The following is a 15,338-nucleotide window of genomic DNA, read 5'->3' as shown; positions in this document are numbered from 1 at the left end:
ATACATGTAGTTCAAGATTTAAGAAAAATGTGGATTGGTCTCTTAATTCTTTCCGGAACTGTATATATATAGGACATGTCTTGGGTTTGTGTGTGTATAGGACAAAGCCTGGGTTTTCAATTGATGGATGCCTTTATTCCAAGGCTCAAAGCCATTGTTTTGCAAAAGGATTGGATTGTCCTTATAAACTGTGTATCTCTCACTCACCATGTTGTTGTACACAATTGAGTTAACTCTGCACGCTGTCTGACACAAGGTTGTTGTTGTTTTTTTTTTTTTACTTTTGGTGGTAAAATCGCAACCTTCTTATTTTTTCTCTTTTAAATTGTACTTTTAAAAATCCCATTGTCTGTTGGCACGACTTTTAGCGTTTTGTTTTTTCAAGTCCGAACTGAAATGAGAAAGGAATATTTTTCTGCACCTACTGCATGGGATAATCTACAGGCTGATTTTGAACTTCAAAACATAATCCTGATCCAGTTTAAAGTTATGGGTAAATCTATTGAGTCCAGGAAGTCTCCGTCTATCGGATCATGTTACTATAATCTGTGTTCTTTCATGTTCATTTCTGAAACTCTGCGATGCTGCTATTTTCGCCATGTTTCCCTTGTAAATCAGATCTTAAAAGGCAAGATGTAAAAATAGATGATTTGGAAACATTCTGCACATTTCTCTCCATGCCTGGGACTCATATCACTCTTTGCCACCCTTGCCCCTTAAAGTGTCTTTTTGCGAGCAGGTCACTATGCCAACGGCAGCAGAAAGAGTGAATCTCAGCAGGGTAGTATTTAATCCATCAGGGCTCAGTGTTCATTACTCACATCCACAGAGCTCTGAAGTGAGGCTCTGGCACTGCCTTTAAGAGGAAATGACCCTATGTGAAGAGGGCCCATTACATTGGCACAAATTGAAATGTAAAAAGCCCATAACACGGCCCATGACCACCAATGCGCACTGATGCATCCCATAGAGAGTGGGGCAGAATAGAACAGGGTCAGAAAAACACACATGGCAAACCCTAACTCCCCACGTAAAGGTGCATGGTGGTCTGCCACTGATGGGGTTTCCCATAGGTCAGCAACACACACATTGCCTCATGAGGAAGCGCCAGGAGAGAAATTGTCTTATATATAGCCAATACACAGCAAACACACACGCACACATAGGGTCCTGTGTAGAGTGGCATAGCGGGCCCCGGTCACAGCTGCTCTCCCCCGCCTCGGGAGGAATTGCTTCCATTTGGCCTGTCACTTTGGCCAGGGCCACTGTGGCTTTTCTCATTTGTCAGAGAGCGGGGGCGATCCTCTGGCTCTCATGGCTAATCTGCAGCCGCAGGCTAGAGGAGACACACACGCATACGCGCACAAACACCAACTTTTTTTCTCTCTCATTCGACTGATATAGGCTTTCGGTTCACAAGGGTCTTTTTACTCTTTGCGTCCAGCGGGGGATGCAAAAAACAACAAGGAAAAGACGGACGGAGAGAGATGTAAACAGGATCAAGGTCAGAGATACAACCTCCCACTGAAGTCCAGATGTGATGTACACATTCGGTTTACACTGACTGGGTGATGATGAGTTCATTTTCTCACGCGTCAAAATCAGTTTCTGCTATATACTTGAAGAACTAGACAACACACAAAAGTAATTGGATATGGGTTCAGTAATTAGCTTCCAACTCAGACACAAAACGTTGTTTCAACTCTGAGAGAGGAGTCAGAGTTCTCCTGCATGCATGAGCGCTCAGTAAGCACTTTATTAGGGCGAGAAATAATTCAGTAAGAGGGATATCAAGGTCCAAATGAGCATAAAGTTGCTTTCATAAATAGACAGAGAGAATTACTTGATATCAACTTTGTCTTGCTTGATTTTATTACAGTGTATTGGGGATAATTATACCAACAGTCAAGTCAAGCAATGCTAGTAACATTTTATAGCACTGAGGGAACGGAGCGGTCCAATTAAAGAGTTGTCACACGAGGCTTTGAGGGGCAACGTGGCCATAGTGCTGTGCCAAAACCAATCCTATCATTAGAGGCTGCCATCACTTTGAGGTCAAAATGCTTTCAAGTCATTCTTTCAGTCCGCCTCCACTGCAGTCAACAGGTGACGGCTCCACTTGATTATTAACCTACTAGTATCAATATGCAGCTCCCTGTGACAGCTGTATTGGAATGAAAAGGTGTTCCTAATCAAAAGGCCATGCAAAATGTCTCTTCAGATAAACACAAGTCAAGGATGCTTTAAATATCGAGATAAACTCCACATATACTAAATGGGGCACTGTGACAATCAAGCTTGAGTTAGAGCGACAATGAACAAGGACATTCTCAGTTTATGACCAAATAATGTAATGTGGTTGTAGAAAATCTAACTTTTAATTTTCAAAAACCTTTCAAAACAGAGCTAGGTATTTAGCCATTTAAAAAAATGTATCATGTTTACAAATGAAGACTGTAGCAATAAGTAGGTCCATAATACTCATACAGATATATATTACAGTATAGTAACAAGAAATGTAGATCATCATAAATGATAATTATTTCTATTTAATTTAAAAGGTCAACCCAACCAAATCAAAAGTACACACACCTAAATATCTAATTGATCGCATTATGTTCTGTGGGTTATTGAACACACCTAATTATCATAATAAATGTACTGTATACAAATGCACTTAACTGGGTCATTGCAGAAGAAAAAGATAATGACATGTTTATGATTTAACTGACTAACTGCAAGTGACTACTGAACAATCCAGTAAGCAATTTAAACAATCACAAGATATCTCAAATCAAACATTAGTACATGTTTTAATTTGAGATTGCATTTTGCAAAAAAGAGACAAACAAAGTTCTTAATAAGACTGCATTTGCCACATGGACTCTGAGAACAGTGCCTCTTAAAATAAATATCATGTCACTTTCTAACCATCCAGTGTAGTTTGCATCACACATTGATCAAAGTCTCATCTTTAACGTATAAATCATGGCAAAACATGTTAGAGAAAACATCATTTGAGTGATGGTCATAACTTTTTAAGTGTCCCTGACAACCTTAATGTATTCCCCAGTTTAATTATTTCTTAATATTGACATTTCTAATTAAGCAGCATAATTGGAAAGCCTGTATGCAGTGGCAATCATTTCAGCGACCACTGAAAAATTAATATGAAAATTATTAATGAATGGTACCGCTTTTAATTGCTGTGTACTCCTATTTATAATTGCTGCAGCATCCTCCTTGAAATGACAAATACAAGTGTCATGTCAGCGCTTTCCTTCTTCATCTCACACCTCAATCAAAAATAATCTATTTCACCTCAGCTAAGAACACTGCAACAAATTAAAGTCCCATTTCATTTACCACCTTCATTAATGCATCCCGTTTCCAAGGTTACAATCATTTAGCTACTGTCGAACAAACTAATTCAAGGAAGAGTGCGCTTTGATATTTCAAGAAGATGACGTGGATGGGGCTTAGAGGGAGAAAGAAATCAGCCCTGAGTTTTAATCCTCCGGCTCCAAAGTGTTCTGCACATGTTTATCACAAAACAAAGCGTTTTTTTTATCTGAACAAACATTTTAATATTAGACTTTAGAAGCCTATGTCCACCGAATAATGTTCATAATTCAAACTTTGCATTGCCCGCGTTACACAAGTGAGTACATCCTGGATTTAACGGTCCCCATCCAAATGTCGACAGGAGCCAGAATGAGCAGTAACTGCACAATGTCATTATGTTCGTAGTGTTTCCTCCTGTGGTGTGATGTGACAACGCCAGACACAATGACCCAATTTGCCTGAGTGGCTATAGGGGGGTGCCATCATAAATACTGTACAAAGACCCTCTTAGAGGCAATAATACACTTTTGTATGTAATGAAACGCAGCCATATAAAATGTCACATTTAGAGAGTGTTTACACACTACATGTTCTTCTTCACTCACAGGAAAAAAGACAGAGCCTAAAGAAATGCGAGGCTGGAGGTGGTGGTGGTGGGAGGGGCAATGATGAGTTCTCAGACTAGCCTCTTTCGCATGCAAATCATATCTGAATTTCTCATTAGCATAAATGCATGAGCAACTTTAAATGCTTTTAATTTTCAATCTCGCCAAGCAGAGGAGTAATTTGTCACTGTCAGGATGGGAGACTAAAAGGGGGGGACCAGAGGGAGCCAAGGACTCATTGCTAAACTGGAATCACAGAACATTTCTGATTTACTAATTGACTGATGTGCAGTTCAGTCGAGTTGCCTTGAAGGTGTAAATAATTCTGTGTATATTCAAATGGCAGAAATGAGAGAGCGTGGGGTGGATACGGAAAAGCACATTACGTGACGCTTCTCCCCAGGCCGTTCTCTTTTCTGGTGATTCTAATTCCCAGCCTTGAACGTTATCAGTCTTTCTCTTTGGAGGGGTGCGAGTCTGCTGTTTTAGAGCATAATCACAGATAATCAACTGGAAATTAAAACAAAATGTCACAGTTTTTTTTTGCCTCTCTTTGCCATTACACAAAAAAGGCTGCTCAAAGCTATTCAGCAGCAGTGCACAGAAACATTCACAACAGCTTATCACGGGAGCGGTTTTAAGTCATTTGAAATGTTATCTTCATTCTTTCAAGATGTAAGATCAATTGACAGTGCTCTCTGAAGTCTACACCACTAATGCCTCGTTTTTTTAACAAAGCAGTTCAGATTCAGACAGACCTTGTTAGCTCAAATTAGCTGTAGGTGAAAATGGGGGAGAACATATTTAACAAGCTCCCCCTTTAAAGGACTAAAACCAATTATGCAAATATAATTAGTATTCGTAGGAAACTAAAGACGAGAGCAGCATGGGGCTCGCTGCTTACCTCCAAAGAAGGCCCCATCAGTCCAGATCCTGGTGGATGCATCCGTCTGTGTCATGGCTGAGGAAATGCTGGCCCTTGCTTCGCTGGCCATGCCGTATAATCCCATCGGCCCTATCGTCAGCTCCAGAAGGTTTTTTAAAGAATGTTTCATGTTTCAAGTCAGAGATCAGTTCATCATAGCTCCAACTTCACACCTCCTGTAGGCATTTCAAAGCAAGACAAACAGGAAACAGTGAAAAAAAGACATCTGAAACACTTCAATTGTAAGGACTTAATCATGAAATTATTATACATTTTCTGGTGTAAAATAGAAACGCCATTGTAAAACATGCAGTAGGTTTGGTTATAGCCCCAGAATTATTTAAGAAATTATAACAAAATCAACTAAAAGTCACAATGAGTGAATTGCAAGAATGCTTCAATCACAATTTTACCACAAAAACTGAGAAATATGCACCTTAGTTTACTATTGCTAAGTAGCCAAATACATGCACATTTCCCTTGTTTTACATTGCTCTACTGTAAAAGCAGCATTTTGTTCAGTTAAATGATGGTGACTATAGCTATAGTTACTCCTACTTAGCTTGGTATCATCTTCAAAGTAGGCCACATTTAAAGAAGTGTGGGTTTAATTATACCCAGTTATACTGTTGACACTAAGCTAACTTCCACCTTGTATCAGGCTTTCAATTCCATACACCTTTATTAACTTATGAAGGGAGGCTGTGGCTCAGTGGGTGGTGTGCTGGACTTCAAATCAGGGGATAACAATTTCGAGTTCCACTGCAGTCAGCATGTCGTTGTGTCCCTGGGCAAGACACTTCACCCCAAATTGCTCCTGTGGGGATTGTCCACAGTAGGCTACTGAATGTATGTAAATCGCTTTGGATAAATGCGTCTAACAAATGTCACGTAATGTAATGAAGGCAATTTGATGTTGGGGCATAGGCCTGACTAAACACCGACATATGCTCAAACAGACAATTATAAAATAGCTGTTGAGGACGTACTTTAAATGAAGGTCGCACACAAAAGCAATACAGTCAAGTATAAAGTACTACATACATTGACATTAGTACCAACCATGCTATCTAGCCATTACCTTTAAACCAAGCTAATGCTAACTACATTAGCCACAGAACGTTTCAATTAAGCAGGGCAGGTGTGCAATTCGCTACTTTACCTGGCATAACGATTGCGGTTGCTGGTGTTTTCTTTCGCAGTTTAATGGAACGGTAAGGTATACGCTATTTAAGTTAGAAGTGGGGGAATGTATTTATTTTTTTATCATTTTAAGTGTCCTAATAACTTAAAAGAAAAGACGGGGGAATATAAAAACATTTTAGACATAATTACCAAATCTGGCCTCAATTCAACCTGGTTGTTTGCCAGGAATGGCCTAACATACCTGTAGAGCAAACAGTATACATTCCATAATGAACATAGTCCAGTATGAGCATGGATGGAGAAGGCTGCTGCTGTTATATTTCCATATTTTACATCATGCACATACTGCCCTCCAGTGTTGAAAGGGTGAACATATTGGGAAAAACGTGATATCAAAGTAACAACTGTTCAACGTATACACCTACCAATTCAATAATATACTTCTTGATAAGAGTCCCTTTTCAAAGCCAATATTTACTTTATTATATTTTTTTAGGCTGTTGATGTGGCATTCTATTAAACATGAATGAATACATTAATTCACCATCTTCACCTTCTTTCTCTGGAAGTAGGCTATTATATTGAGTAAATCTGCAGGATAAGTTCCAATAAAAGATGTACTGTGAGGTGTGGTATTACCCTAACCAGAACAGTGTTCCTGGAAAAACATGGAGCTATTTCAAATGCTGTGCACCGCAAAACAAAATTCCAATGAAAGATAAATATCCCTCTGCTTGGTTTGTCATTGACTCTTTGAAAATATACAAAGGTATTCAAAACATAATCACCATTACCAATGAAAAGATGCATGTTTCCGTGTTCATGTCATTGAGAACATGTTTACTGCAGAGGCATGACAAGGTCACATTTTGAAAGCTTTTAGCCCAAAATATTTTTATCAATTTAGTTGTGTATTTTTTGTATGTCAATCACCAACAAATGTGGGCATGTGTAAAATGATGCTTTGATGAAAATTAGTTTTTTGTATTGAGTGTACTGTAACATTTAGAAAACAGAGCAGTCTCACTACACCGGCTCAATTCATAACCAACGGAAGACCTTTTATAAACACAACGTTACTTGCCCAAATTATTTTTGTATTAGATGTTAAGACTTTTTTTATACAAATCAGAATAAATGGGTGTTGTGATATTTCCTTTTCGATTACATTTGGTCTCAAATGTTTGTGAAGCATTGAATCTTAGAATTCTGCTTAAAACATAACTATTTTCACAAAAGTTGAATAATGAGGATCAAAAGGCACCGTAACTCTGTTCAATACAAGTTTTTTTGTTGACAGACACTTTTGTATAACTGACATTATTGAGCAAGTGCTGTGCAACAGTACTATTTGTTCATCATGTTTCACAGAAAATAAAACAATAAACTCACCATGGATACATATTGGTGGTATCCATGGTCCCTTGTGGTCCCTTGTGGTCCCTTGGCGTCCATTTCAGGTCACGTAATGATAATATCTTTAAATAAAGAGAATCTTTGGAATTGGAGGAATATTTAATGTGCATTACCCTGTAATGTCCACCTGCAGCCACATAGGCCGCAGTTACAATGTCTCCCTTCAGAATACACTCTCTTAACCCTTTGAAGGGATACAAGAAGTCTACATTATGTCTCATTCTAATTCAATTAAAAGCACCTACAGTTTTGAGATAATAACATCTGCTTGTTTATGTCTTTGTGAGTAAAAACATGCCAATTCAGCCATTAACACAAACAGCAACAGACAACAATCGTCTATGTTGATGTAATCTTGCATTACTTTTTTATTTACTTGTATTGCGTTTAACTTTAACTCCATATACATTATTATTGTTATTACTATTATTGATATCGATATTTTTTGTGAAAAGCTTGCTGTATTTCTAAGGGTATGAGATAGTATTCATAATATCTAATACTTATTAATAATGGATAGAAAATATAATGATTCATAATGACATGGACACAAAATGAATATGTTGGAATTAGGCGTCCATTTTGAACTATATTTGTATAAAAAAATGTAACTGACTCTTAATATATTGATGATGCATGTGATTGGCATGCTATTAAGAGAACTTTATCATGTGAATTCACTGGCTAGGATGGAATAACATTATCAAAAGATTTGTCATAATTCTGTTCACATTTACTTAAACTCAAGAGCTTACTATGATAGAATTTCCCCTGAAGTAACACTATGAATATTACATACATTAGTGAGATAGGAAAATACAGCCATCTGAGTTCTTAAATGTTTTATTGGCACACAGCATCACTGTCTGCTGTTACAGGCAGCATCCACTAGATGGCAGCTCTGTTTCAGGAAAGGTAGACTGACATAAATAATGCAGCACCATGCTGAATACACATTCAGAAAACCAGATCATTTTCAGACACAACATCTTTTATTTGAAGCACTTAGTTCTGACTGATACACATTATCCAACAGCTTTTCTTAGCCCACTCCGTATGCCTTGAACAGGAAGCCTAGCACTGCATCACTTTACAGTCCATCACAGCAGCAAATCCATGAAAAAAAAAAATCACAATAGCCAGCCAGCAAAATATCAAAAACCACATCCACTCTGTCCTCCTCACAGTGACTGCCTGGAGACATTCCAACAAATGTTATCAAAAGCAATTTGTTCCAAGAATAAACCAGCATTAGGTTCCCTACAAAACTCCCATTGTGTTGTTGCAGCAGAAAAAAACGTTTATAATGTTTAAAAAAAGAACATTGGTACTAATTCAAAATGATGCAAACAGAAAAGAGTTTGTTAAGCAAATCTAGTTTGTGGACGGAGGTGTTCACTGTAGTAGCAATGTGAAACAGTATCTGATTTAACCTTTGACCTCAAGGGTGGGCCTGCTTTAGTCTGGGAAGAAACCTGCTGGAGCATGAACTTGGCTCCATTGCTTTTTCCTTAAGCAAATACTTGAAAATAAAAGATACGGGATGAGTCTTTGTGTAATCTGAAAGCCTGTTAGCAGCACGTCTCCTCTTACACAACTGACTATTGTTTTCGTTTTTTAACCCGACTGTGGCGACCTCAGTAGAACCATTTTTATAAATAATGTAATCCACACAGAAGAAGTCAGTTCTGATTGATTTAGCCCTACAGAATCATTATCTTTGGCAAATGTGCTAAATGTAGGACCTGTGATACCCGTGAGTATGCACTTCAAACATAATGGCATTTTCTAAATCTAAAAGTCAATATTTATGTACTTATAATGTACTTAATTGGTTATATTTTGAATAATTTAGAAAAAATTATCTAAAGCATCTTGTTTTATATTTCTGAGATTGCTTTGACCTTTTTGGAGAAGAGAGAGTTTTGCAAAAGGAGTATTTGTGCGGTGTAATAATGATTCTGATGCCCTTTTACTTAAGATAATTTCACTTTGATTCACATGTTATAATTTAAAGCCAGAGAAGACCAGGTTTCGAGGTAGAGCTGCAACAATTTGTTATTTACTAACACAAAATATTGATCATTCATCATTCTAAAAATGTTTTAAATAAAACCAACCAAACTTCTTTGGGCTATGGAGTGTTGGTTGAACAAAACAAAACCCTTAAAAGCATCTTCTTGGGGTGTTAAAAATGATCTAACATAATGTTGACCAAACAATAAATCAATGAAAAATAATGAAAACAATCATTAGTTGCAGCCCTGGTTGAAGGAAGGTTCCTTCCCAGTCAGATTCCCATTCAACTATAACTATGAAATAGCCTTACAGCCTGACATGTATATTCTCTCATTTGCATAGAACCTGTGTTTCATCATTCATAAGGCGCACTACAACTGTTTCCATTCTTTGTTTATACAACTTTCAATAACTTCTTGTCACCAGTCACCAGCCATCTAGTTAATATGTTCTAAATAAAATCTATTCTAACTGTAAAAGTGCACCAAACCACACTGAACACGGGAAATACACAAAAGAGCTTACAGTCACTGTCATCATGTCATAATATACAGTCAGATACAAATACCGTTGCATTCATTCACTTTACTTTAAAATCTTTTTAAGGCCTGCAGACACGTTAAGTTGCCATGCAAATACACACATTCCATTGGTAGCAGGCAATGAGACACCGAGATAGAGAGCTGACATTGAAGAGTTTATATAAGTCTTCTGCTTATTCCAGTTTCGCTATGACACATTTATTGAATTACTATGATCACACACACACTATGTAACTTTTTCAGGCTTTTCTGGCAAAGTGAGAACAAAAGGAAAAAGAACGCCTTTTGCCTCCAGAGGCGCCCTGAGCAGCTCCTCGACGAAGAAGGCGTTGTCTTCCTCCACTACAAACTGAAGAGTCTGGCTCTTGTTCACACAGTAGATGCAGTTCCCGATCACGGCACACCTGAAGGGTAAATGGCTTCCGAGCTTCTGTGATGCGCAATCGTGCCACATCTTCACTATGCTGTTGTACTTAACCACGGTGATGCCCTGCTCGCGGTTGACATCGAATCGGTAAATGAAGCTTTTGAACGCCACCATGTCGCTGGACTTCTTCCTGCTGTTGTTGTAGGGGCACTCCTGCCACTCGTCCCTCTTGGTGTCGTACCTCAGGAGGCGGTAGAAGAGCGAGCCTCCTGAAACGTAAAGTTCTCCGCCGCAGGTCGTGGCTTCGTGGGCCACTGCAAAGGCTCCTTTGGGTAAGGGGGCCACGGAGGTCCATCGGTCCATGCGAGGGTCATATTTTTCCACTGTAAACAAACATTCCCCTCCAATGGCATACAAGTAGCCATCCATTGACACAAGCTTTAGCTGGGAGCGAGCTTGGGTCATAGGTTTGATCTCGGCCCAGTTGTTGGTTATGGGGTTGTAACAGAAGACCTTGTCTGACACTTTGCCCTTCTCCCCGTAGCCCTTTATCCCCCCAGCCACAAACAGGTAGTTGTACATGGTGCAGATCCCGCACCCTTTAGTGTTAATGTCCTCAGGCATGGAAGTTAAAGGTCTCCAGTCATTTGCTGTTTCGTTAAATTTGTAAATCATATGGTTATCTTCCAAAGACCCACCGGACAACGGGCTCTGCGGTCGACTGCCGCAACGACTCGGAGGACGGCTTCCAACACGATCAAACACATCGTTTATCTCTGCAACCATCAGAGTCTGCCTCCCCTCCATCCTCTTCTTCAGGATCAGATCTCGCTCAGACCCATTGAGGCGCCCGTACACAGCGGGGTCTTTGAGGACCTGGAGGAAGTTGTCGCTCATGAATCCGTAGGCAGTCTCCTTCAGTTCGCTGAGCCTCTGCTTTTTGGCGATGTTCAGGATCTCGTAGCAGTTCTCTGCAGTGATTTGTTCGGTCATGGAGTCCATGGCGGCCTGTACGGCACAGGGCATCTGCAGGACTTTAGCCCCTGTGATGACATCCACAATATTGGCCTTGGAGACATTCATCTGAGAAGTGTAAACATAGTCTACTAATGTCGACAAAGTCTTGTAACTCAACCCCTTGACTTTCAGGATGTCACGTGACAGCCGTGCTTTGAAGTAGTCGCTTTTCTCTGCCAGGACAGATTTGTGAGCGTTGATCTTCTGCCCGCCAACTTCGATGACTAAATCAGGCTCTTCGTGATGGTGGGTTTTTCCAGCTTCCAGGCTGCTGTCCCTGACCTCCAAGTTCAATTTAAGGTCTGACCAATCAGTTTCCTGTTTGGCTTGGATAGCAGAATCTGCACTGTAAGACACTTTAGCTCTGGCACCATTGTGCGTTTCATTCGGAAACTGATCATGGCTGGAAAAGTACGAGCCGTTGCCTTTCTGCCTTTCGATGAGGTTATTCTCCATCAGTCTTCCATCCAGCAGGTATTCCTTCTCAGACACTGGAGAAGGGCTGAAACCCTGGTCATCCTGCGGTAATCCTTGGATGTAACTTTGACATAAATCTCCAACTTTGTCAGGAGGTGTGACGAGGTCAGAGTTCATGGCGTGGAGGATGACATCAGCCTCCACAGTGATAGCCCCTCCTCCCTGCCTGAGACCCTCGTTCATCTTGATGTACTCACTGGGAGATGATCATGATGTGTGGATGTGTAGAAACTTGTGATTATACTCCTCCCTGTTCACCTACATGGGGGGGGGAGACAAGAAGGGAATTTAACCAGATGCAACAAAGGATGGGGAAAAAAGAGTCTTAAAGCTGCAGAGTCTTATTTACTCCCTAAGGGGCGCCCTTTCTCTAATAACAAAACCATGGAAACTTTCAATTTAAAGGAAAAAATGACTTAGTGCTGCCATTGCCAACTATGCTGTGTAATCCGTCCTGTAGTAATGTGTCATCAATTGAGTCAACACAACTGCAGCTGCTTTAATGTGTAGCTTAACAAAGAAACCAAAGCCATCCCAACATGCAGCTTCTTGCAGACTGCCTGACCCACTGCAATAATCACCCTGTATGTTCATTATTTGTGGTAATCTGGAGTCATTTAGAGCGCATGCGCAAACGGTGTTGAGCTGATGGAGGAATTAATCTCTAATATGACTGGAAAAGGGCGTTTGTAATCACATCAAAACTCAAACGCGTCCCCTATACTGTCAGATGAACGCTGAGAGCAGCTCGTTTAGTCAAACCAAGAAGGAATATACACGTACGTGTAGTTGTATTCAAACAACAATACAATCCAGAAATAAGGAATATAGAAGTGTTACGCGACCTACCTGCAATTCCTCGCCGTGATCAAACACCAGCAGCCAGTCCCTGCACAAAGACCAGTTACGTAAGGCAGTCTTGATGAAGAACCCAGGCTGTGTGCTCCCCTCCTGCACGAGTTTTTTTACTTCACCCACAAATCCAGCTGGTGTTTCCCCATCCGCTCACATTTTATGCATCGACCCTCTCAACTGGTTGTTCCACGGGATCGGTTCAGTCAGTCAGTGGTAGGGGGCGAGGCAGGCAGAGGGGCGATCACACACTGCTTTCAGGTCGCACCTCCTTCAGATCCGCACATCGTCAACTCATTTCCTCCCGTGGAAGTGGCAGCGTCTTTTTTCCTGCAGGAAGCTGGAGCTGTTCAGCGTGGGCAGCAGATGCTCTGGCTCTGAGAGATGTTAAAACTGGGATATTTGTTGTCTTTTTTTTTTTACAGTTGACTACAGTGAGGCGGTCATCAATTATCCAAACCACGCCCCCTCCAGTCGGTATTAACCCTACACTCCACAGCGGGAGCACGAGGCTCCATCTGCTCATAGACCCATCCCAGAGATGCGCCATTCCTTTACGCATCATCCATGTGCTGGGTACCACGATGGGTGGGGGGGTCAAGGGATGGAAATTATAGGAAATCACCCTTCCCTGCGTTCACAAACATATCATGAAATAAGATTTAAGTTGTGTCTAAAACTAATTGAATTACAAAAAGTGGGATCCTTTGTGTACAATACCCCTACAAATTAAATACTTGAATATCACAGTGATTCAACACATCCAAATACAACTACACACCAGAATCTGGGCACCTACATTGATTATACATTAGCACAAAAATAAACGTACCCTCCTCCACCTGTTTGAGTGTATCTGTAGGCCTATATCTTAAGTACTGAGATGATCACTTCCTAAAGTTATTGTAAGTGTAAATGTAATTCAGGTTTAAGCCAAGGACTAACAATACTCTGGAAATGATCCAACGTTTTTCTGACTAGCTCCTAAATACAGCCAGAGTACAGTACATCATTTTGAGCAACAAAAGCAGAAATAATGTGTAAATAACCCTGGAATTTGATAGGTTTGTGTTTATGTAATACAAAAGGCACACAAGGCTTATGCACTCAACACATAAAAAGGCCTGATTAGAAATGGAACAACCTCACAGCAGTGCTTTTTTAAATCCAGGGTCCATAAGCTCTCCACCGCGGAGACAGCGAGTCATAACAACTGTCCTTCACATATACAAATAGAGGGGAGCCACAGCGAGGCCATCACACACTATTAGAGATTAGAGGGCATTCAGCTGGGACGTTATAATGTCAAATCTCTGAGAACAAAGACTCGCTGAGGACCGATACACAAAATGAGCCATCTCCATGGAAACGCCAGGGTCGAATTGAAAACAAAAGACTTCCAGTTGCACACAAACTGATAACTGGGTATTAGCTTGAATAGTACAGTGTGACTGAGGAGTTGTTTACTTAGTAGTTAATACATGCAAGCCAGTTTTCAGTTACAGGAGTTAAATATTATCCCAGGTTTAAATCAGCATACTTACATACTACCAAAAATATTAGCTATGAAAATATTTTGGATAAGTCCAAGGTGCTGTAAATTCTAGCATGGGAACGACTCCAACCTGAGATCATCTTATCTATTTTTGCTTCAGCTGACAATGTAGTGAAACATGTTTGTACTGTGGACGTGGGCGCTGAAAGAGAGAAAAAGTCTTGACCCTCTCCGTTCGGCAGCAGGAGAAATGAGCAGTGAAATCCCGGAAGAGCCGTATCAGGCTCAGTTCCTGCGGCCCCCGGGCACATTGCTAGTCGCAGCATGTACTGATGTCTGCACACAGCAGAGAGGAGGCCGAGTACAAGGTTAGCCTGAGACAAGAGAGAGGGACAGGAACAATAACACTCTGTTCTACCCCTATTATACTCTTTTTCATCAATATAATATAGGTCTCAGATATATACAAAACATGTCTCTGAAATGTTTGGCTCGAAATACCAAACATATCATTGCAGCATCCCATAATCCCCTCTGTTTCAGCCCTGTTTCAAAAATGCTGATTCTCTGTCTGTTACTTTAGATGAAAACAAGGAGCCACTCCCCACGCCCCTCTGAAAGATATTTGGTTAAAAATAACAGGGGGGGGGGGGGTTACCTTGGTTGGTGATTGGCTAATGGTTACACAAGCCAAAAAAACATTATGACATCATAAAGTGGCCAAAATCTGATCAGCTCATTTTCAGACAGGTTTTTATATAAATGGATCAGGACAAAAGGTGAGGGAATCTTTGTTCCTGAAACTTTCAGAATCTCTCTACATAGAGGGGACACATGTTGATGTATAACAGACATGAAAAAGTGAATTTTGCATAATAGGTGACCTTTAAATATGACCAATATCTGTTAGCTTTAGCCATCTTTAGCGCACTGCTTTACAACAATGCCAACTTATCAGCGTTATTTTCTTGGCTGTACAAATTACAGAACATTTTCATTTGTATTTCCCAAGAATCAAGTCATCAATTAAATACCACTCCCGATGGAACAAAAGTTAAAATAAGTGGACATTTAATTAAAGAAATGTTGATTCAAACTCACACGGATCCTTTGAATGATGAAATACACAAGG

At 40.2% G+C, this 15,338-nt stretch overlaps 1 protein-coding gene across 1 annotated transcript; it reads right to left on the bottom strand.

The window, feature by feature from the left end:
• Nucleotides 1–8,407: 8,407 nt before the first annotated feature.
• On the bottom strand, nt 8,408–13,137 carry LOC117550211 (kelch repeat and BTB domain-containing protein 11). Its single transcript, XM_034222586.1, has 2 exons — nt 12,709–13,137; nt 8,408–12,117 (listed from the first exon to the last, which is right to left on the bottom strand). Exon 2 carries the CDS (start codon nt 12,040–12,042, stop codon nt 10,225–10,227), a length of 1,818 nt encoding a protein of 605 aa, XP_034078477.1. The 5' UTR covers nt 12,043–12,117; nt 12,709–13,137; the 3' UTR covers nt 8,408–10,224.
• Between the last annotated feature and the right edge of the window lie 2,201 nt (nt 13,138–15,338).

This window comes from Gymnodraco acuticeps, unplaced genomic scaffold (genome assembly GCF_902827175.1).
Source record: "Gymnodraco acuticeps unplaced genomic scaffold, fGymAcu1.1, whole genome shotgun sequence".
NCBI classification, from domain to species: domain Eukaryota; kingdom Metazoa; phylum Chordata; class Actinopteri; order Perciformes; family Bathydraconidae; genus Gymnodraco; species Gymnodraco acuticeps.
The sequence above is the reverse complement of the archived record's forward strand: the minus strand, read 5'-3'. Positions and strand labels throughout refer to the sequence as shown.

Coding starts and splice junctions, on each gene's coding strand:
- LOC117550211 (XM_034222586.1), bottom strand. CDS start 12,042: ATGAACGAGGGTCTCAGGCAGGGAGGAGGGGCTATCACTGTGGAGGCT.